The 23,715-nt window shown below is 50.2% G+C and overlaps 1 protein-coding gene across 4 annotated transcripts in view; it reads left to right on the forward strand.

The window, feature by feature from the left end:
- ApepP (Aminopeptidase P) overlaps window positions 1-23,715 on the forward strand; it is a 334,482-nt gene that overhangs the window by 133,643 nt on the left and 177,124 nt on the right. For all 4 annotated transcript variants that reach the window (XM_069309418.1, XM_069309421.1, XM_069309419.1 and 1 more), the window contains one exon: window positions 12,784-12,925. In XM_069309418.1, coding sequence (XP_069165519.1) covers window positions 12,784-12,925 — 142 coding nt within the window. The remainder of the gene's footprint in view (window positions 1-12,783; window positions 12,926-23,715) is intronic.

A 23,715-nucleotide genomic window follows, 5' to 3' on the forward strand; every position in this document is an offset into this window, starting at 1 on the left:
GACTCCCCCTTCTGCCCCTCGCAATCATTGGGTTCATCCGCCAGGAATCTTGTGTTGATGTTGCGTCACTGGCCTCCTCTTTGGGGTTTTTGGGGTTTCGTGCCTTGGCGCCTCCCTGAGCCTTCGCTTGATGTGTTCACGGATGGGTCACCTCTCGGCTGGGGCTTTGTGGCCAGTGCTCACCAGGCCGGCCGGGGATGGTGGGGTCCGTCCGTCCGTCGGGCTCACAGCACGGTTCGGGAATTTGTGGCTGTCTGGTTTTCGCCTCAGGGGGTTCGGGTCACTCGGGGCTCTCCCATTCAGTTGCATTCAAACTGTTTTTCAGTGGTTCATTGCCGGAACCACGGGGATTCTCTTAGGTCCTTGACCTTGGGGGGTTGGTCCCTTCGAGTGGCTCGTCTGCTGGATCATTGGGGTTTGGCTAGCTGTGTGTTTCATGTCCGGGGTGTCCTGCATCCTGGCGGACGGCCTGTCTCAGTTCATTCCTCTGTTCACGGTTTGGCTTGCCGTCGCCAACTCGTTTCGTTGGATCTACCAAACGTATGGACTCCTGGACATGGACATCTTTGCTTTGGCGTAGTCTCGGCGTCGCCCATTCTATGTGGCGGTCTTACCCGCCTGTGAGGTGTTCACTATGGATGCCTTCAGCAGGACTGGTCGAGGTGGAGTTACCTGTTTCTCTTTTCCCGGTCCAGCTGTTGCTTCGGTTCCTGGCTCAGTCGAAGTCCTTCCCAAGGAGAGTAATTATCATGGTCCCTTGGTGGCTGGCCCAGCTTTCTTTTCAGACGCTGCTTGATAGATGTCCGAACCTGGGGCGTTTCCCGCGGCTCCGCCTCTTTCGGCAGGTCGGGCCGGTCCTGTCCATGACTGGTTCGGCCTTCTCCTCGGCTTTTCGCGTCTGCTCTGCTGACGTGGGTGTATCACGATCTCTATAGTGATCAGGTGGCTTAGTTGATGGTGTCCCACCTGCGAGCTTTGTCTCGGCGACAGTATGACGTTCCTGACATTTCTATTTGTCATTTTCTTGCTCTTCGTAGATTGTCTTCTCTTTTGCATCGGGTTGTCTTGTACTTTCTTAGGTTTTTCAGGACTGTTAATTGATGCTTCTTACTGTCGCCTCGTATTGTGCGGCGCTGGTGGAGCCGCTCCGGCTTGCATTCAGGGTGGACGTCACATCTGCCCCATTCCGTACGTTTCTCGTGTTGTTTCACCTCCGGCCTGCTCATGCGCCGCCTGAGCCATCCTGGTCCTTGATCAGGGTGCCCTTTTATCCTTCCTCTACTCAGTTTGTGGTAGCCCCTTCAGTTCAAGATTGCTTTTCAAAGGCCATACTTTGTTGGCATTGGCCTCTGTGGGTCGGGCTGGGAAGCTTCCGGCTCTCCTCCGGCGCAGAGGTTTCTGCTGGTACTGGTGGTAGGTTCGTACGCTTGCAGCCTTGCGCCGTCCTTCTGGCGACGGTCGAGATGGCTGCTTTCTGGAGGGGTCCTTGGGTTATTGATGCTTGGTTGGTTTGGCTGGGGGTGCGACGTGTTGTCCGGTTGCAGCTCTTCGCCGTTACCTGTGTGCCATGGCCTCGGATGCGCTTTGGGTTGATCCGGTTCCCCTCGTTACCTGTTTCAGGGCTCTGGTCTCCAGGTCCCCAGTTTTCTTTAGTCTACCAGCCTGCGGTCTATTCTTGTGCCCGTGCCGTTTGGACATTTGCAACTTTCGCTGCCATATTTGGTGACGTCTTGGGCTCAATTCGAGCGCGAGGATTTGGGGGTCGTTCAGGTTCCTGGCCACCCATACATTTGTGAGCTTGTCTGCTCCTGAGCATTCTTGTGTTGCAGGCTGCTGCCTGTTGTCTTGACTTCGCGTTGCGGAGTTTGTAGCAGCCGCTTCCCGGGTCAGCCCTTTCTTTTCTTTTTCTTTGGGTATGAGGCTCCAGGGAGCCATGCGGCTTCCCACAGAAAACCAGGGTTGAATGTAATGAAACGCCATTTTCTGGGTGAGCCCCAGAGGCTCCCTGGCAACCCTCCCTCCCACCGGTCGGCATTTTTTTTTGCATTGGTTGAAGCTTAGCTTCCGAACTGGTGCTAGGCAGCCGCCGCAGTTAGGTCCGAGGGCCCCCCCCTCTCCCCTTCTTGGGGCGGGGAGGGCTGCGTGGACAATCGGTGGGGCAGTAAATTTTAATGTTTGCTTGTTTCCTTGGGATTTTAGGCAGTTTCTACCTGTTTTTTTTTCATTTAGTTTTTTATCATGTGGGGTTTGTTTTGTTATGCCTACCTTTCTGGGTGCCTAACCCTGGTCGATGGCAGATAAGGAAAACCCCCAACCACAAGGAGGTTTTCCAGGGCCATCGCTCCCTGAAACCTCTCTGAAGGGGCCAGGTTTTAGCGCTGGTCCCTGGTAGGTCTGAACTCCATAGCTAATGTCCCGGTCTAATATAACATACAAAAGCCCGATAAGCTCCAGAGAGCCTCCAGGGCTCACCCAGAAAATGGCATTTCATTACATTCAACGCTGTTTTTTTTAGCCTGTTAAATGTCAACAAATATTTGGATAGGTTGTATATGAAAAGGGCTGCTATTGTTCCAAGTTTCAGTACTACAGCCTAAATAGAAAGGGAGATTTAATTTTTTTTTTCTTTTTAACGAATATTACACATTTTCAGTGAGTTGCTACAATCACACGTTTCAGATATAATCATTCTATGACACTTTTCTGACACATAAGCATATAATAAAGGATCTGATGCCGCTGATTTTTCAAAACATGTTTAGTTTTCCTAATACAAATAGTCAAAGTTTCCACCCCCCCCCCCACAAAAAATTATGCAAATATATCATGTTTATTGCTATTATAAAATCAATAAATGAACGTAGGAAAAAAAAAGTCGTCAGATTTTAGAGATATAAACTTTACATATAAGGTGTAAGTTTCATGTAAATTGAATTAAAATGAAAGAGTAGCAACTCGTTTGTTACGTGAAAAATAAATTATTAAAAATTATAGCCTAAGGTGCTGCCATCTGTGGCTGAGGTTGACATCAACCAATTTCTTCCAAAATTGGCACCCTTTCATATAGGCTAACGTGCAGTCAGGTGTATAAGTTTCATGCAAATCATCTGGTAAACAAATAAGAAAATTAAAATTGAAAAAAAATCTAAATTTTTTTTAACACTTTGGCGTACCCCGCGCGCCACCCCTTAACTGTGCGATATGGGACCCAGGGTGTCACGGGAGCACGCGTAAATTCTGAAAAGTGTATACTCTCTCCAACTTTGTCACCTTAATTCTCGTCCTACGAGATTAAATTTTGTATCATTGTGTTCGCAATAGAATTCTCTACAGCACTAAATGCATATAAACTCCAAAAGCCCGGCTAATTACCCGCAGCAAACAGAGAAAGTGCGAATGAGTTACCCAGGAGCCCGCAAACGCGATAAAATGTTTTCACTATTTTCACTCTGGTCACCTCAATTTTTGTCATAAGTCTTTCATTTTGGTCTCAATGGGTTCACAATAGAATTCTCTAGAGGAATATTAGCATATAAAATAAAAAACCTGGTCACGCTCCAACCGCACACGAGTTGAAGGCGGGCCACGCGTTAGCCGCAAGTGAGCGCCCAGACGCCTTCCAGCTACACTCCCAATTCCCGCCCTTTTCAAGCCTTTCTTTCGCAATTTTCTTCCTGGAAGGGCCTTGTTCATGATCACTATCCATCGTGGAGTAAGCGTAGATAGTTTCTAAAGCCGCAGTAAGAAATATAGCCACGGAAAATAGCCAAAATGTTCACACGTTTGAGATGCGAGGGGAGGCGACATTGGTCACAACAGTGGAGCAAAAACAATGGGTTCACGACGTGTGCCAAGCCGCCTGAGGGCCACGAGGCTCAACAAAGAAAATGGGAAGACATCGGCGCGCATTTTAAAACCAGTCCCCAAAAAATCAGATAAAAACCTGATTTTTGGCAATTATTTAAAGTGGATGACGCAATGCTGCATCATCCCCGGCATTACCGACAGTAAACGGATGACGCAATGCTGCGTCATGCCCGGGCGAAAGTGTTAACTTAATTTTTTTTTATAAACTAATTATTAAATTTTTTTAATATATGCTATTGTGATAGCTGAGAGTCAGACATGATTTCAGCTGACACTTGTGTTTGATACCCCCTCCCCATCCGGCCCGTTGGCGTCGTGAGGGGGCTTGGTAGACGGCTGCCGGAGTGTGATGCTCCGTTGGGCAGTCCTCTGTCCTTTTCTGGCCTTGCACTCCTGCTGCTGTCTTCTCCAATTGTGCCGGATCGCTTTTCCTTTTCCTTATGTTTCGTTTTTCTCCCCCCTCTTCTCCTATCTGCTTGTCGTTTCCTGCCGACCTTTTGCTTGTTTTGGATTATTTCTTTGGACTTCTTCTAGTTTGATGCCCGGGTGCTTGAAGAGGCATACTCTTGCACCCGTAGAACTGTAGTACCCAACGTCTCGAGCGAGAGGAACCTTTTATTGTCAATCCCCCTTTCGTCGCTGAACCCGATCTCGACGGACTGACGGTTCTTAAGGTGGCGTTTGTGGGGCGAATACTCACGACGCACCCCTAGGGGCCCCGGCATGATCGGCGATAGCTTCCTGTTGGGTGTCCTGCCTCTAATTGTGGCTCCATGGTGGGTATGGGGGCACATTCGTGGATGAATTTGTCACTTTTCGTCTCTGTCGTTGAATGTTTCCGTTGTACCCTCTCAGGCTCGTGGAGTGGGCGACCAAGCCCCCGAGTCGGCCTGTATTGGAAGACCAGGCTCTGTAGCTCCCGCTGCGTTGGGCCCCGACCTTGCTCCTCCTTTGACCGTCCTGACTTCTTCCCCCAGCTCCCCTCCCTCCTCTGTGGTTGGGTCGAGCCTCCAGCCCCCGGTGGTGACCACTTCGTACCCTGGTGTGGCTAAGTCTTTCGTTGTGACTACTGCGCCTTTTGACCCCTCTCTCTCTAGGGGTTCTCAACGCCGTTCGCGCCCCAACCGCACTCGCTCGATTCCTTCCCGTGCTGATGCGTATCAGGCCTTGTTTGGTCCTGCTTCATGGGCCAAATACTTTGATCTCCTCCCTCTTGATTCTGCGCCTCCTGACGATTTCTCCCTCCATCGGCATCTTGTAGATTCCGTGGATGCGTCTGTTACTTTCAACCCCACTCGTCTCGGTACACGTGTCGTTGCTGCTCCTTCTCAGGATGCGGCTTCCCGCTTGGCTGCCTTATCTTGCCTTGGCGAGATCCCTGTTCGGGTCTCCAAGAACGTTCAGACGAATGCCAGTGTTGGCACTATTCTCCTCCCACCCATGTTGCAACCGGTGTTCGGAATCTGCAGGATTGCCACGATGATATTCGGCATGTCCTTGATGCCCAAGGCCATTCTGTCCTCCAGGTTGACTCGTTTACTCGTCCCCCTCGTGGTCGTCGCCGTGAACCCCTTCGCGTTGTGAAGATCACCTTTGATGGTAGGACCCTTCCATCCTCTGTCATTCTTGCTGGTGCCAGGTGCTCTGTCCAGGAGTATATTCCTTCTCCTCGACTTTGTAACAAGTGCTGGAGGTTTGGGCATGGTGCCCTCCGCTGCTCTGGGACTGTCTCTCTCTGTCCTTTGTGTGGGAGAGAAGGTCACTATAAGTCGGAGTGCACTTCTCCCCAGGCTCGTTGCCTCAACTGCGGTGAGGCCCATCCTACCTTCTCCCGTGCGTGTGTCCATTACAAGCTTGAGGCAGCCGTCCTCAACTTGAAGCACCGGGAGCGTTTATCTTTTACTGAGGCGAGACGCCAGGTTCGCCGGCTCCCGCCTTTTGCTAATATCTCTTATGCTCACGTGTTGCGCTCTTCCTCTCCTCGTCCTTCCAAGGAGAGGAGAAAGAGAGAGAGAGAGAGAGAGAGGAGAAAGAGAGGAGAAAAAGAGAGAGAGAGAGGAGAAAGAGAGAGAGAGAGAGAGAGGAGAAAGAGAGAGAGAGAGAGAGAGAGAGAGAGGAGAGAGAGAGAGAGAGGAGAGAGGGGGAGAGAGGGAGAGAGAGAGAGAGAGAGGGGGAGAGAGAGAGGGGGAGAGAGAGAGGGAGGGGGAGAGAGAGAGGGAGGGGGGGGAGAGAGAGGGAGGGGGGGAGAGAGAGGGAGGGGGGGGGAGAGAGAGGGAGGGGGGGGGAGAGAGAGGGAGGGGGGGAGAGAGAGGGAGGGGGGAGAGAGAGGGAGGGGGGGAGAGAGGGGGAGGGGGGGAGAGAGAGGGAGGGGGGGAGAGAGAGGGAGGGGGGGAGAGAGAGGGAGGGGGGAGAGAGGGAGGGGGGAGAGAGAGGGAGGGGGGAGAGAGAGGGAGGGGGGGAGAGAGAGGGAGGGGGGGGAGAGAGAGGGAGGGGGGGAGAGAGAGGGAGGGGGGGAGAGAGAGGGAGGGGGGGGAGAGAGAGGGAGGGGGGGAGAGAGAGGGAGGGGGGGAGGGAGAGGGAGGGGGGCAGAGAGAGGGAGGGGGAGGGAGAGGGAGAGGGGGAGGGAGAGGGAGAGGGAGAGGGGGAGGGAGAGGGGGAGGGGGAGGGGAGGGGGAGGGGGAGGGGGAGGGGGAGGGAGAGAGGGAGGGAGGGGGAGGGAGAGAGGGAGGGAGAGAGGGAGGGAGGGGGAGGGAGAGAGGGAGGGAGGGGGAGGGGGAGAGGGAGGGAGGGGGAGGGGGAGAGGGAGGGAGGGGGAGGGGGAGAGGGAGAGAGAGGGGGAGAGGGGGGGGGGTAGGTTGGTAGGTAGGGAGTACAGGCATGTGTACAGGCATAAGCGATATATATCATATATAGCGAGCAGTGATACGTTGAACAGTGAAGTGGAACGTGTAACACAACATATAAATTAGTGGATAGTGTTAGAGAATTGTACAAAGAAAAAGTATAAATGTAAAGTTGTGGAGGAGGCATCACACTAGGCTGTTTACACCACAGCCACGAGGCCTACACAGTGTAGAGGACGTCCCGCAGTAACAGTGTACTTCCTCAGTGATAATATACTGGCAATATATACTGTAATACGGGCAAGTGGAGCTAGGAACTAGTAACAGAGTAAGTGAATAACATTACAAGCCGGAAGAAAGCAGAATTTCCCTTAGGATATTACAGGCACATAATCAGTGTATAAATCAAGTAACTGGCAACCAGTGACATCCTGGTTGCCCATCCTGCCCCCGACCTGGGACAAACAACGGTCAACTGGACGGTCCCAAGACGACCATATTTTCTCCACAAGGCGATAAGTACCCCCACATAAACTTGAACAAATAAACATATGTAATATTGTAAATATACTGGATACATATTATATATACATACATATAATACTTAAATATATGCATATATTATTATAACATCACAAACCCAACATGGAGGTGTGTGGAGGCTGCCTTAAGTCACTTCGGAAGAGTGTTGTAGGCATTGTATGTAACATTTGTAACATAAGGTTTCACCTAAGTTGTACAGGATTACCTACACAATATGCAAACCGGGAAGGTAACTACTGGATCTGTCAAAGAGACAGACAGATGTGGGAAAACATCACCAAACTAATGAATAACATTCCTGAAGAACACAGGCTACAATTCACACAAAAACTACCAGAAATATATGCAGAGTATATAAAGACAGCAACGAACTCTGAACACAACCCAGGGACTGAGAATTTAGAGAGTCAAAGTAGCAATGTAGAAGGGTATAGTGTCGAGGTACACAAAAATGAAGGCAATAGTGTAGAGCACACTGGTGATATGAATAAGGAGAGAAAAAATGAGACGAATGAGAACACAAATGAGAAAGACGAAAGCAACAAGGAGAAAGATAAGGGCAATACCGAGAATGAATGCAGAAACGAGAAAGTTGGAACAAAAAACACAGAGGTAGCCAAGTCGTGCACGGGTACAAACAAGAATAATACAATCACAAATGAAAATATTTGCTGGTATTATGCAAAAGGACAGTGTAGATATGGGCCCAGAGGCACGGAATGCTCATTCATGCACCCACGGAAATGCCGAAACTGGTTAGGGAAAGGCAGATGTCGTTTTGATACAGAGTGTAGATATTTTCACCCTAAGCTATGCACACTCTCAGTCAATGAGAGGAAATGCTACGATCTTCACTGCCCCGATTTCCACGTCAGAGGTACACAGCGCTATATAAGAGAAGAAGTCCAACATAATAGCCCTGAAAATTTTTTAGAGGCAGGTACAAACAGAGGGAGAAACAGACAGGCAGAAATGTGGCACGAGTACGGATGGAGAGGGGGAAATGCCCAAGACTGGACTACAGTTCGGCAACAAGCCCACACATACTACACCCCCCAACTACACAGAGACTACCACACTCCCCAGTATCACTTCCAAAACTGGACAAACCATTGCCACAACAACACACCCTGGGTCAGGGTAGAGAGGAGGGAGAACTACCAAAACCTTCCAGAAGTTACACACAACATGGACAATCATTCATATTTGCAAACATTCAAGGTTTAAAGCCAAAGTCAAGAAATAAAGTTAAGTTCATAAATGGCCTTCTATTAGAGTCAAACTCAATATTTGGGGCATTCACGGAAACTCATACAAAAGATTACATGGATGGTGAAATCTGGATTCCAAATTATAATCTATATAGATGTGATAGAAAAACTAGGTCAAATGGAGGAGTAGGTCTGTATATTAAAGAAGACCTGGTATGCACAGAACTACTAAATTCAACTAATGAGGTGGTAGAGGTACTTGGAATGAAGGTAGAGAAACTAAACTTAATTATTATTCTAATATATAAACCGCCAGATACAACGATTGAGGAATTCACAGAGCAGATGCACAAAATAGAGAACATACTTGACAACCTAGCAAACCCAGCTCCAGATATTATCTTTCTTGGAGATTTCAATTTACCGAGTCTAAGATGGAGAACGGCAAACACAAATATCATAGCAGGGAATGACCCGGGAAATAACCAACCACAGGTTAGAGAACTTTTGAGATTCTGTGATAAATTCTCGCTCAATCAACAGATTACAGAACCAACTATGAACGAAAACACACTAGACTTGTTATTCACAAACAATGATGAACTAATCAGGGATATCACAATCTCAGATACTTCATACTCAGACCATAAGCTCATTGAAGTGCGAACTAGCATAAATAACGGTAGTAGGTCTAAGAGACCAAACAAGCGAGAAGGAATATTCAATCAATTCAATTTCAACAATAAGAGGATTGACTGGGAAAAAATAAATGTAGACCTTGCAACCATTCAATGGGAAATGGTCTTAAGCGACAAAACTCCCACACAGGGAATAGCTCAACTGACAGCTGAAGCTTACAAGGTCTGCTTGAAGCACGTGCCTGTGAGGAGGGGCAGAAAGAGGACCACTCTAGAAAGAGAACGGAGACGACTGTACAGGAGAAGGAAAAAAATAACGGAAATGCTTCGGCAGACACAACTATCACAAGCAAGGAAAACAAGCCTAAGCAGGGAGATTGAGGAAATAGAACAAACGTTGAAGCGATCATATGAGTCTGAGGAAATGGAATTGGAACAGAAAGCTATACAAGAGATAAGGAAAAATCCGAAATATTTTTTCACATACGCAAAATCAAAATCCAAAACCTCGACCAGTATTGGACCGTTAATTACAAATGAAGGTACGTACACAGAGGACAACAAAGAGATTAGTGAAATTCTAAGAAGCCAGTATGAGGCTATGTTTAGCACACCAATAAACAACATGAAAGTTGATGACCCAGACAGCTTCTTTATGAATGACATTCAAGCTGCAGATAATATAACGGATATTACCACAAACTCGGAAGACTTTGAAAGAGAAATTGATAATATGCCTATGCACTCAGCTCCTGGGCCTGACTCATGGAATTCAATATTCATAAAGAAATGTAAAGTACCAGTAGCGAGAGCACTCAGCGTAATATGGAGAAAGAGCCTGGATACAGGGGAGATACCAGCAGCACTTAAATCTGCAGATATAGCTCCGTTGCACAAGGGGGGGAGTAAAGCCTTGGCAAAAAATTATAGGCCAGTTGCACTAACATCACACATAATAAAAGTGTTTGAAAGAGTGATTAGGAATCAAATTTCTAGTTTTATGGAAAAGAATGAATTGCACAATCCAGGACAACATGGATTTAGAGCGGGAAGATCCTGTCTGTCACAGTTACTCAACCACTATGACAAAATCACAGAAGCCCTAGAAGAAAAGCAAAATGCAGATGTTGTATACACAGACTTTGCAAAGGCGTTCGACAAATGTGACCATGGGGTGATAGCTCACAAAATGAGGTCAATGGGAATAACTGGAAAAGTAGGACGCTGGATACTCAATTTCCTGTCGAACAGAACACAAAGAGTAACAGTCAATCAGATAAAATCGAGTCCAAGCGATGTTAAAAGCTCTGTACCTCAAGGTACAGTCCTTGCACCGCTACTGTTCCTTATTCTCATATCTGATATAGACAAAAATACACGCCACAGCTTCGTGTCGTCCTTTGCAGATGACACAAAAATCAGCATGAAAATTACCTCTGCTGAAGACATTGAAAAACTACAAGCAGATGTCAACAAAGTTTTTGATTGGGCAGCAGAAAATAACATGATGTTTAACAGTGATAAATTTCAGGTACTCAGGTACGGCAAAAATGAGGATCTGAAACATAATACAGGGTACAAAACACAATCGAATCTTCCCATAGTAGAAAAACAGCATGTCAAGGATTTGGGAATAATGATGTCCGACGATCTAACGTTTAGGGAGCATAACCAAGCAAATATCGCGTCAGCCAGAAAAATGATCGGATGGATTACGAGAACTTTCAAATCCAGGGATCCCATCACAATGGTTGTACTCTTCAAGTCACTTGTGCTGTCCCGTCTCGAGTACTGCTCAGTACTCACTTCCCCCTTCAGAGCAGGAGAGATTGCTGAAATAGAGGGAATACAGAGAACATATACGGCACGCATAGACGAGATAAAACACCTAAATTATTGGGATCGTCTCAAAGCTCTCCAAATGTACTCTCTAGAAAGGAGACGAGAGAGATACCAAATAATATACACATGGAAAATACTGGAGGGTCAGGTCCCAAATCTACACAGTAAAATAACAACGTACTGGAGTGAACGATATGGAAGAAAATGCAAGATTGAACCAGTGAAGAGCAGAGGTGCCATAGGCACAATCAGAGAGCACTGTATAAACATCAAGGGTCCGCGGTTGTTCAACGTCCTCCCAGCGAGCATAAGAAATATTGCCGGAACAACCGTGGACATCTTCAAGAGAAAACTGGACGGTTTTCTAAGAGAAGTTCCGGATCAGCCGGGCTGTGGTGGGTACGTGGCCCTGCGGGCCGCTCCAAGCAACAGCCTGGTGAACCAAACTCTCACAAGTCGAGCCTGGCCTCGGGCCGGGCTTGGGGAGTAGAAGAACTCCCAGAACCCCATCAACCAGGTATCAACCAGGTAGGTGGGTGGGTGATGGTTTCCTCCCTCACTGGTTCAAGGCCAAAGGCACTAACATTCCTCCCACAACCAAACTGTTTGTGGTGTTATTACACTATTTCCACATGTTATATATAAGTATCTACATGTTTTATTCACCATAACTGTACAACTAAGCTGGTATGGTGTCCAAAGAGCATAGTGGCCACTGCATGATAAGTCACACAGCAGGTAGCAGACAACAGCCTCACCCACTCCCTCACCAACATGGCTCCTCCCAACAAACTCTGTTTGCTATTATTACACTCTGTACGCACGATATATATATATATATAAGTATCTATATTTGTGTTCACTGTAGCGAACCACTAAGCTGGTATCGTGATTCCAGACAATAACATGTTGCCACACAGCAGTCAGCAGCCGATGCCACCTCTTCCTCCCTCCCTCACGAACAATACTACTCCTCCTCCCTCATCGTTAATTCTCACCACAATCCTGCTATTATCAGAATCCTGGTCACTAAATCATCTAAATGAATAATTTACGTGTTTCTTTTGTAATGGAACATGAGAAGACATTTAAAGAATTTTAAATGGAGGAAATAATGGCTGTGTGCTGTGGCTTGTGCTGTGAACATCTTGAACAGCATTTATTCACTGATATCTGAACATTGTACATAGTCTTTTATCACAGTCAGGCTCTTTTGTAATGCTGTCATGACTAAATAATACCAGATACATATATATTTGGACATTATTAGCCAATGCTGTGGTCACAAGCTGAACAGCAGTGCTGTTAGCTCAAGCTGTGTGTACCAGCTTTGGTGGTTCGTTCAGTACTGATGCTCTCACATCCGGGAATGTTGCCCACGATTTAAAAAAAAATGGCATCTGTTTAGGAGAGCCCTGAGGAAGCTGATGTGAACCTCGTGTAGCTGCGGAAGTTTTGAAAAATACGCTATACCTATAAGATCCCCGAGGCACATTGCGCACCACCTGTCGAGCTCCAAATGGCGCATTGCACAGTGCAGTGGTTAACCATGCATTAGTATGTTTTGTTTTGCCTAACGTTCTGGATGTTTCTCTGCTAGTGGCAGTTATGATTAACTTTAAATATAAAGTTAAAGTGTCCATAGGCCATTGCTCCCTACATCTCTCTGAGGGGGGCCAGGTTCTGATCTCTTGGTTCCCGGTAGGCCAATAGCACTTCACGACTGATGGCACCTAGTAGTATGGTACTGAATCAGTGATAGGAGCTTCAGGGAGCTTCCGGGGCTCATCCATAAACTGGTATTTCATTACATTCAATGCTGTTTTTGTTTTTTTCTAGCTGCCCTTACAAGCTGGAAAAGTGTGGGTATCCAACCATGCCTCTCATGCTGTGACTCAGATGGTTCCTGAAGAGAAGAGAGTGTTAAAAGTATCACCAGTGGCACTGAAGAAGGCCATTAAGAATTGTGCAGAGATTAAAGGTTGGATTCCTTACCACATATTTCTTAAGTACATTACAGTACAGTATATGCTTAGAAATCAGAGATTGGGTCTATTTTAAGCATGTCAGATATCTGAAGATATTAGTGTTTAAATATATACTGTAGATGCATTAGGCAAATTGTTGAAGTAGCCATGAAAGTGGTGTAAAGGACAAAACTTGTAAGTGATCATGTAATTGTTGTGAAAGGATTCAGTTGCAGTATTTTGTGGAAATAAATATTTTATAGTTATTTCTTGAGGAAGCCCTTTGTTGGCTCCTGAAGCTGTCATTGAGATAGCTTCCCATTACTAAGTCACACAAGTCATAGGGGTTCTGTTGACCTACAGGAGACCAGAGCCAGAACCTGGGTCTCTCGGAGAGGCACAAGGAGCAGGGGAACTGTTATGATCACACTCACAAGGAGAGAACCATAAAGTAGAGACAACACAGACAACTGCATGGTTCTTGAAAGTGAAACAACAAAACAGCCATTGGCCACTACAAAAAATTTACTGAAAATTGTGTATGAAATACCCCTAGAGTGCCAAGCCACCAACAGTTGGTGTCCTAGAGTTCTCAGCTTAAAAGTTAAAGTCAGGCCTGCTGACCTGTCCTGCTTCCCTCCTTTCCCCAACAACAGGGTATGGTGGGGCAATGGGGCAAATTAGCTTATGCTAGTTTCACAACATTTTTGTGGTTTGTTTTCATTGTTGGGGGAGTTCTCTTGGCAGTTTTTGAGGCTGTTGTTGTTGTTTTAACCATGCATTAATCTGTTTTGTTTTGCCTAACTTTCTGGATGCTTCTCTGCTAGTGGCAACTTGACTTACTCTGCACTTCGATTTGCACATGTTTAGGGCTGCCTTCCCTAGATGTTCATTTAGTGTTAACCCTGCACTGAGTACTGTCTCTGGTGGGGTTGGGGATTTGCCCCCTCAACGGCCAGGCCACCAGGGTGGAGAGCCTCGCATGGAGCAGTGAATGAGTCGTTGACTCCTCTGTGGCACTTTGTGGTTGGGGCATTTATTTTTATTTTGTTATGGGGTCCATTAGGGAGCTCATACTTGTTTATATGGCACACCGCAGATGCTCTTTGTAGCCAAGTTTGTCCTATAGGCTGCATTTAGTGTGTGTGTGTCCTGCTTGTTTAGTTGCCCAGCTATGTCCTGGCTACTTTCCTGCAGTTCTGTATTTGTACCAATATTCATGCTTGCATGGTTGTTGAAGAGATATGCTGTAGTTTGTTGCACAAGGACTTTATTGAGTAAGGTAACTAAAATAGATGTTAAGCACCGAGGTCCTACCTAGCTAGTCCTACTAGCTATCTATGAGATACTTGCACAGCCTACTTGAGAACGAGCACTGCCGCTCTGTGGGAAGTGATGTTAGAGTCCAAGCTGCCTCAAGATTGGCTATACACCAACCGTCTTACAATATGTAAGCTAATACCTCTCGGACACGCCACCAAGTTGACGTCCCTTGTCGACAAAACTTTGGTTAGTTAATACAATGATTCTGAAGGGCCTCGGTGGCATACAATAATAACTTTCATGTAAAATATCAGATTAACATTGCAAGATGGATCAGGTGTGTGTTAATAATAACACTGCTCGGTATGTGCACAAAAATAAGAACGTAATGTTACTCGGTGAAAAATCATGGTAACAATGCATTAATTGGAACAAGTGCATTGAAGAACATATGCATGTCTAAGCATTAGGTATGAACAATACAACTCAAGTATTGCGTAAAAAAAAAATGACCAACATCATGTGTCAACGACATGGAAATAATACAAGACAATTATCTGAAACAATGGAGCAAGAGTTATGACCTAACAACCACAATGAATTTTATAATTAGATAACAAGAAAAATTTAGTGTATAATATTTACAAGGACTGGACCGAGAAGGCGAACATCTTAGTGATAGCAGCCAGGAATCACTGGGCTCAGTGTGGTTGCTAGAACATGATTACATGCACTGTAAAAATACAAATGGCACAGTATCACAGTATACTTCACAATAGCTTATGATTAAAACACAAAAGAAAAGTTGAAAGTATATACATTGCATTATACAGTAATAATGGGACACATGAGGTAGAGAGAGACTGGGAAGTAAGGCAACAAAGAAGAGAACTCGTTCGTCCAGGAGACTATAGTTCTCTGGTTTGGCCAGACAAACAAAACAGAACAATGACTGTAGAATACACTTAATTATAGATTCTGCGAATGTCAACACCAAGTTCGTCAAGAGCACTATACAACACTGTTTTCTGGGGGGAGCCCCGTCGGCTCCCCGGAGCTTTACCGGCTGATATGCTAATGTCAGACTTTGGCATCAGTCATGTGTATGGAGTTCTAGGGCCTACCGGGGACCACGAGCCAGAACCTGGCCCCCTCAGAGAGGCAAGGGGAGCAATGGCCTATAGAAACCCCCGTGTGGTTGGAAGCATTCTATGTCTGCCATCGACCGGGTCAAGCATCCAGAAAGGTAAGCATTCCAAAACAAACCCCTATTCTGGTGAAAATTGCTACCTAAGCCGAACTAGTGAATAGAACTCTTCAACAGAAAACACGGAAACTAGTATGACGTCATACGTCACCGCGCCGCTGTCTGCGCAGCTCCCCCCTCCCCGGGAGGGGGAAGGGGGAGCCCCAGACCTCCCACGCCGGCTATCCACCCATCAGTTCTTCGGCTGATGCTATAGGCACTGGTTATGTGCTCCGGCTCCAGTGGTTGTTTCAGCACTGTACCTAGAGTGTGGTGTCTGTTTTCTAGGTGGTGCGTGAGCCGGGTGTGATTCTTCAGTACTCGGGCTGCATGCGCCTAGGGTTCCCTTCCCTAGGTGCCCTGTAAGTACTGCCCTTGGGGCTTGGGGCCACCTTCCACAAGTTCCTTGGGTCCTGCCCCTGCTTGGCCGTTTACCGCTTGGTTTTCGGCCGCTCTTTGTGTGCTCGGGTGTTCTGTCTCCCTTGTTCGCCTTAGAGTAAGGGGCAGTGTTTGCACTGGTGGGGCGCAGGGGTACTGTGCAGCTTGTCTTTACCAATCATAGCGGCCGGCTCTGTTCCGCTTGGGTACGCTGTCCTCTTGCGGGGTTTTCTTTTTCTTTTGTTTATATACCTGGTGGGGGGGTCTGCCTTCGTTCTTGCCCCTTGTGTCCCTTGTGTTCTGAGTATTTCTGGTGGTACCCCCTGCTAGGTCCCCGTGAGTGTACACGTCCCGGGGGTTCAGCTCTTAGAAAGTTGTTTGGTAGCTTGGGTGCCGGTTAGCAGTACCCTGCCTGGGATTACCTGAGCGCGAGTCCTCTTAACGTAAACGCTCGGGACCCTGGGAAACCCCTGGGGGCGCGCGGGTCCGATGGATGTGACCCCAGAGCCCCCCCCTCGCTTCCAGCGAGTTTGAGGGTTGCTCTCACCTTTTGTCTCTGGGTGACTCTCTGTTTTGCCTCCGTCTGCTGCCTGTGGGGTCGGTGACACCTTCGACCCGGTGTCCTGCGAGTTTGGTTGCTCGTTGTGGCTCGGTTACCCAGTTGTGCTAACAAAGCGGGTGCGGGCAGCAGGGGCGTTGCACTTGAGCCTTGGTGGTGGCAACGTTCTCGTGGTTTCCTCCCCGGGAGCCCCGGGGCTGCCCCGTTGTATTTCGTTTTTCCCCTGGTTCACCCTTCCTGCCTGCATCCGGTTCCTTACCGTCTGTAGGTTCAGGGCGGGGTGTTTGGTGGTGTTGAGACTCGGGCAGTCTCGGGGAATTCCCCTTCCGGGGTAGTGACGGGGGCATTTGGACCTGTTCCTCCAGCCGTGTTGTATGAGTCTGCCAGTGGGCTCCCTTCCTTAGTGTTTTCACGGCTGCCCCGGTTTTCTGGTACGGCCGGGGCTTTGGGGGAACGGCTCGGCCCCGGGGCCTGTCGTGTAGGTTCCCGGGGCTGGGGAGGGGCTGACTTGGGGGGCCTTGGCCCCGTTAGACCCCGTGGGGGGTTTTATCCCCCTCTAGGCGGGGCTTGTGGTTACGCGGAGTGGGGTTTTTCCTCCCCACTCGCCGTACGTGCTGTTGGGACGTCGGCCCCTCCCCGGGCTCGGTTCCTTGGCCTTTGAGTCGGTTGGTTCCGTCCTGTGGGTGGATGTTTCCTCCCCCGCTTTTTTGGGACGGTGTTTTTGTCATGTTTCCCCGTTCGATGGGGTTCTGCGTGACTTTTGATCTCGGGTGCGCCTGCGCCTTCGTGTGCCTTCGGGACTAGTGTTGGCTTCTGTGTTCTCGAGGGTTACGGGAAGGTTTTTCGCTACTTCCCGCATTATTGGAACGTCTGTCGGCTCCTAGTACTTGTCGCCCTGTTGGGCTACTTGTCGCCCTGTTGGGCTACTTGTCGCCCTGTTGGGCTACTTGTCGCCCTGTTGGGCTACTTGTCGCCCTGTTGGGCTACTTGTCGCCCGGTTGGGCTACTTGTCGCCCGGTTGGGCTACTTGTCGCCCGGTTGGGCTACTTGTCGGCCGTTTGGGCTACTTGTCGCCCGTTTGGGTTCCCTTTTTTTGGGCTCTTTGCTTCTTTGGCCGGTTTTCTTGTTCCTGCTTCCTCTTTTGGCTCTTTTTCTCGTGCAATAGTCCTGGCTGGCGCCTTCCCGCAGGGAGGGTGTGCGGTTCGGCCAGCGTGTTATGCGCATGCGCCGTGGAGTTTGTTTTGGTCTGGGCGATGGTTCAGTGCTGGTGTTTTGCGCCCTTTTTGCTACAGTGCTTCGCCTCTCGTTCTTCTCCCTGGCTGCGGTATGTGCCCCCTTCGCTCCGGGGGTGTCCTGGTTCCCAGTTGTGGGGAGGACAGCCGCGGTTTTCCTGTGTCATGGGTGTGGGACCGCCTCCTTCGCCTCTCCCTGCTCTCCTGCGGGTCCGGCAGGGTCCGGCTCTGGCGTCTTCACCTGGCGGTGCTCCCAGGTTCTTCTGGGCACGGTTCGAGTCGTGTCAAGTTCGAGCCACCATTCGCCAGGTGAGTTTCTGCGGTCTGGCGTCTTTTGGCCGGGCGCTGGATGCGGGTTGTTTCATATACCTGTCTTTATTTAGGTATAATTTTGTACGACTGAGACCGTTCGCACACCAGTGACTGTCCCTTTATCACCCCTTCCTGTCCCCCTCATGTGCATGTCCAACCCATGCTACAGTCGTTCAGGGGACCCATCCTTTTTTCATGTTGTGAGGTGTGGGGGTTGTAGGGTTGGTTCTGTACTCACCTGGTGAGGCTCCTGGCTGTGCTTGCAGGATTTGAGCTCTGGCTCTTGGGTCCCGCCTATCTGGTAGAACTTGCGGGATAGTACCAGTGGAGTGCAGTGGTGCTATTGGCACTTTTGGGGAACACTGTATTACCATCAGTGGTCTGTGCTTGTTACACGACCTACTTGCGAGCATAAGCCTTCTTGCTGGTTCGTCCGTGGACTTCCAGGGCGCACTGGCCTGTTTTCGTATGGCAGTTCCGGCCCGTCCTGGTTGTGGGGGTATGTGGGCCGGTGGACTGCTCCTAGCAGCTGCCTGGTGGGCCATCCTCTGGCCGGTCTGGCCTGACCTTGGGCCGGGCTTGAGGTGTACAAGAGCTCCCAGTACCCTCATCCAGCAGGTATCGAGCGGGGTTTCTCCGCCGTCGGTCGCCTGGTGCAGGTTTCTGGGCCTGCAGGGTTTTGTCGTGTCTCCGTTGGCCCTGTCTGGGGTCTGCCTGCTCCGTTCTCTGCCTTTGCAGAGGGGAGTTGCTATTTACATGTTGCATGTTGCAGTGGTGCCTGTTGCTGCTGCTGCTGCACGTGAGCATTGGTACCGTGTTTCACGGTGGCGTGTCCTTGTTCCTGTGTCCGGTTGTGGAGTGGCGCTTTGCTGCCGTTTTGTGCCTGGGGATTGCGTGGGGTTTTTGTCCCTGCCTGATTGTCCACCCCTGGTTGTTCTCCTGTTTTTTTTTTTTTTTTTGTGCTTCTGCTCTTTCTTCCTGCCTCTTCTGCAGCAGGAATGTTCTGCGTGTGTTCTTAGGCGTTGGTCAGCCTGTGTCCTGTGATGTGCTTCTTTGTTTCGGTCTGTTGCAGTTGTTCGGGCCCCTTGGTTCGGGTCCTGTTCTGGCGGCGACCCTTCCGCCTTCTTTGGTTTTCCTAGCTTGCCCTGCCGGTTGTTGTTGTTGTTTTATTTTTTTTGGGGGGTTCTTGCGATGTCTCGCGTCGGACCCGTCGTTTCTGAACTCCTGGCGGGCTTGCATGCTTCGGAGTTTTTCTGTTCGGCAGACGTTCCATCTCCTTGTGCCGCCTGGGTTTCGGTGGTCGCGCCCGAGATCTTCTCGCGGCTCCGCCTTTTTCCTGGGCTCGGAGGGGCCTTGTCGGGGCTGCTTATGTTCTGCCTCGCGGTCTCGCCTCCGGCTGGTGGTCGGGTGGCTTCGTGGTAGGTGTCCCACCTGCGTGCTTCTCTTGGCAGCAGTATGGGGTATTTTGGCGGTCCTTCCTTTTCCTGTCCCTTCTTAGGTGGGTACTCTTGTTAGCTTGGTTTACTCTCGGCTTGGTTTTCTAGGTGGGGGTTGGGGGCCGTCGTCTTGTCACATACTGTCGCCTCTTTTCGTGCGGCGCAGGGCGGAGCCGCTTCAGCTTGCTTTCGGTCCTGGTGTTGCTTCTGCACCAGTTAGTAAGCTGTCTGTGCGTCAGTTTCACCTCCGGCCTGTTCGTGCGCCGCTTGCACCATCCTGGTCTCTGGTCAGCGTGCTCTGTCTTCTCCTCGGTTGGTAGTGACCCCTTCGGTTCCGGTGTGTTTTTTCGTCGGCTCTTTCCTTTTGGCCTTTGCCTCTGGGGGTCGAGTCGCTGATGTTTTCTTGCTCCTTCGGTTTTAGCGTTTTGGTTGTTCGGATGGCAGCAGTCTCCATCTTTTCTGGTGCGGGGTGGGGCTGCTGCATTCTGGATGGGTCCAGGGTTTGTTGGTGCTTCGTTGGTCGGGCCGGGGGGTTGTCGTGTTTTGTGTTCAGTGGCGGCCCTCCTGCTGTTGTTTGTGTGCCACGGCGTTTGGGTCCGGAGCGCATTTTGCGTTGATCCGGTTCTGTTCTTCCCGGTTCGCGGGTGATGGTGTCCCTGGGTGGTCAGCCGTGTTCTTGCGGCTAAGCTGCCTGTGTTCTTCCCTCATGCCTGTGGCGTTCGTGGCTTCGCTGCTCTCGCTGCTGTCTGGGCGACGTGGCCTTGCAGGTCTTTCGGGCATGGATTTTTGGTGTTCGTGCAGGGGGCCTTGCTGCTCATTGTTCTCGTGTTGTTCCCGGGACTTTTCGGGGCTGTGGCGCCTTGGGTTGGCGTTTGCTGCCGGTTGTCTCGCTTCCGTGGAGGGTGCGTGGTGTCTGCCTCCCGGTTCTGTCCCTTTGACCTTCCTCTGTGGGTAGTTAGCTCCGGGAAGCCGACGGGGCTCCCCCCAGAAAACCAGCGTTGAATGTAATGAAACGCCATTTTCTGGGCGAGACCCAGAGTCTCCCCGGCAACCCTCCTTCCTTCCGGTCAGCAGTTTTTCGCGTGTTTTGTCATCCAGCCTCAGAATTGATGGGTGGATAGCCGGCGTGGGAGGTCTGGGGCTCCCCCTTCCCCCTCCTGGGGAGGGGGGGAGCTGCGCAGACAGCGGCGCGGTGACGTATGACGTCATACTAGTTTCCTTGTTTTCTGTTGGGGGGTTCTATCCACTAGTTCGGCTTTAGGTAGCAATTTTCACCAGAATAGGGGTTTGTTTTGGAATGCTTGCCTTTCTGGATGCTTGACCCGGTCGATGGCAGACATAGAATGCTTCCTACCACACGGGGGTTTCTATAGGCCATTGCTCCCCTTGCCTCTCTGAGGGGGCCAGGTTCTGGCCGTGGTCCCCGGTAGACCCTAGAACTCCATACACATGACTGATGCAAAAGTCTGACATTAGCATATCAGCCAGTAAAGCTCCAGGGAGCCTCTGGGTCTCACCCAGAAAATGGCGTTTCATTACATTCAACGTTGGTTTTTCAGAGGTTTCTAAGACTCGGGCAGTTTCAGGGGTTGCCCTGTCTGGGGTGGCTACAGAAGCATTCAAGTCTGTTCCTCCGGCCAATGCTCTGGGGTCTGACCAGTGGGCCCTTTCTCTTCCAGCTCTTTCGGCTGCCCCGGTATTTTCTTGTGAGGCCGGGGCTTTGGGGGACGGCTCGGCTCCGGGGCCTGGTGTAGAGGCTCCTGGGGTTGGGGAGGAGCTGACTTGGAGGCCTTGGGCTCCATTGGACCCCTCCTGGAATTTCTGTCCTTCTGAGCAGGCTTACTGTTGCAAGGAGTGGGGTTTTCTTTTCCCCCGTGTGCACGATTTGGACTTGGGTTCTACTCCTCCCCGGATTCGGTTCCGTGTCCCTGTGGATTCTTTGGTTCCGTCTTTCTGGAGATTTTCGGCTAGCAGCATCTCTCCGCCTGAGGTGTGGTCGGCCTTTGCGGCTTACCTCCTGCGTGACCCAGAGTACGCCTCCATAATGGATCCTTCTTTGTTCAGGTTTGGATTGTTGTGTTCTTACTGCGTGCATTATGAGGTTCCGGAGTCATCCTGACTTGCAGACTGCCCCTTGTTTTCGCTGGATGCTTGGGACACGTTTGAGTGGTGTGAGGCATTGTCGGTGGTCCAGGTTTACCTGGGGGGCTATTTTGAGCACCTTAATGAGTGTCTTTTCGCTCCTGCCCTTCTGCGGGATGTTGGTGCGGTGCAGCTCCATGTGCAGGTTCCTTCCCTGTCGGCTGCTCTTGTGGCGGAGGATTTGCTAGCTCTTGGCTTTTTGGCTTCGGTCCTGTGTTTCTTTTTCCCCTGGAGCTATCTTTGGATTGGCTTGCGGAGGGTGTTGAGGTGCTTGGGGCCGTCCCTGGGTCTGATGCCTTGGTCTCGGCTGCTCGGGCATTGTCTGCCATGTTGAAGCTCTTTGCACCGATCCTGCAGGAGGCGTTGCTGCACATTTCAAGTGTCGTCAAGCGGTCCTTGCTTCCTCTTTGGAAACCGCTTGGGCCTTGGTTCTTAGGTTGTCTTCTCCCATTTGTCCTCTACTTTTTGAGGCTTCTGCAGTCGAGTGTTATATTCAGGCGGCTTTTTCCTCGTTGTTAACCAGAATAGGGGTTTGTTTTGTGACGCTTGCCTTTCTGAGTGTCTGTCCCAGTCGATGGCAGATATAGAATTCTCCAAATCACATGTGCAATGCTATGGACCATTGCTCCCCGTGCCTCTGAGGGGGCCAGGTTCTGGCTCGTGGTCCCCGGTAGGCTAGAACTCCACCCACAGCGACTGTTGCAAAATAGTCAGGGTATCCATATCAGCCATGGATAGCTCCGGGGAGCCTCCGGGACTTACCCAGAACATGGCATTGCATTACATTCAATGCTGGTTTATTTCCCCTGCTGGAATTATCTTCGGACTGGCTCATGGAGGTTGTGGAGGAGGTGGGTTCTGGGCCGGTTTCCGGTGCGCTTGCTTCAGCAGCTCAGGCGGTGGCTGCCTTGTTGAAGTTGTATGCACCTATTCTGAAGGAGGCAGTGTCTTTGTTTTTTGCTTCATGGCTTGCATGCCGACAGGCAGTGCTTGTCCACTCTTTGGAATCTGCTTGGGCCCTGGCTCTTAGATTTTAGTCCCCTTTTTGTCTGTTGCTGTTTGCAGAGTTTACAGTGGTGTATTTTCTGCAGGCGGCTATGTCTAGTTGCAGGCCTATGTCGGACTTGGTTCTCTTAGGGGTCTATAGTGGTCCTGCCCAGAAGGGTCGTGCCAGGGCTTCGGGCTCCTTCAGTCGTCGTAAGCCAGTAGTGCCAGATTTGGCGCCCAGCCCCTCCTGTGGAGCCGTCGGCATCTGGTTCGCGCAGTGATTGCTCTGAGCGTCAGTTGGGCTCTCGTCAGGGTCGTTGGTTCTTTCGCGGTTAACCCCATTGACGGGGCGATGGGGGGGAGGCTCACGCTGTTTGCTCTTGCCTGGTCCCATGATTTGTAGGCATTTCAGGTCGTTTCCTCTGGCCTGTGGTGGTGTTGGGTAGTTCCTCCTCCTTTGGGGGGATCAGGGCTGGCAAGGCAGGCCTCTTATCTTGCGCTCTGTGAGGTCATTCTGGAGTGGGTTCACTTGGGTATGAGCGAAACGATGGCGTCCCTCAGGTGGGTTTCTCGCCTGTTTTCAGTTCCGAAGCGGGACTGTGCGGATATGCGATTCATACTGAACTTGTCCCATCTGAATCCCTGGATCTTTTGCCCCCTCCTTTCAGATCACCACTCTGTCTCAGGTCCAGCTGCTTTTGGTGCCGGGTTCTTGGATGGTGTGTCTGGACCTCCAGGACGCATATTGGCACGTCCCGATTCATCCGAGGTTCAGGGACCTCGGATTCATCTGAGGTTCAGGTGGTGTTAGGGGGACACCTGACGCCACCTGCCTCCACTGACACTACCTGCCTCCGCTGACACCACCTGCCTCCCCTAACACCACCTGCCTCCACTGACACCAATTGCCTTCCCTGACACCACCTGCCTCCCCTGACACTACCTGCCTCCCTTGACACCACCTGCCTCCCCTGACACCACCTGCCTCCCTTGACACCACCTGCCTCCCCTGACACCACCTGCCTCCTTTAACACCTGCCTCCCCTGACAACACCTGACTCCACCTGCCTCCCCTGACAACACCTGACACTACCTGCCTCCCCTGACAACACCTGACACCACATGCCTCCACTGACAAGACCTGACACCACCTGCCTTCCCTGACAACACCTGACACCACCTGTCTCCCGTGACACCACCTGCCTCCCCTGACACCAGCTGCCTCCCCTGACACCACCTGCCTCCCCTG

Source organism: Procambarus clarkii, chromosome 65, assembly GCF_040958095.1.
Source record: "Procambarus clarkii isolate CNS0578487 chromosome 65, FALCON_Pclarkii_2.0, whole genome shotgun sequence".
In the NCBI taxonomy this organism is placed as follows: domain Eukaryota; kingdom Metazoa; phylum Arthropoda; class Malacostraca; order Decapoda; family Cambaridae; genus Procambarus; species Procambarus clarkii.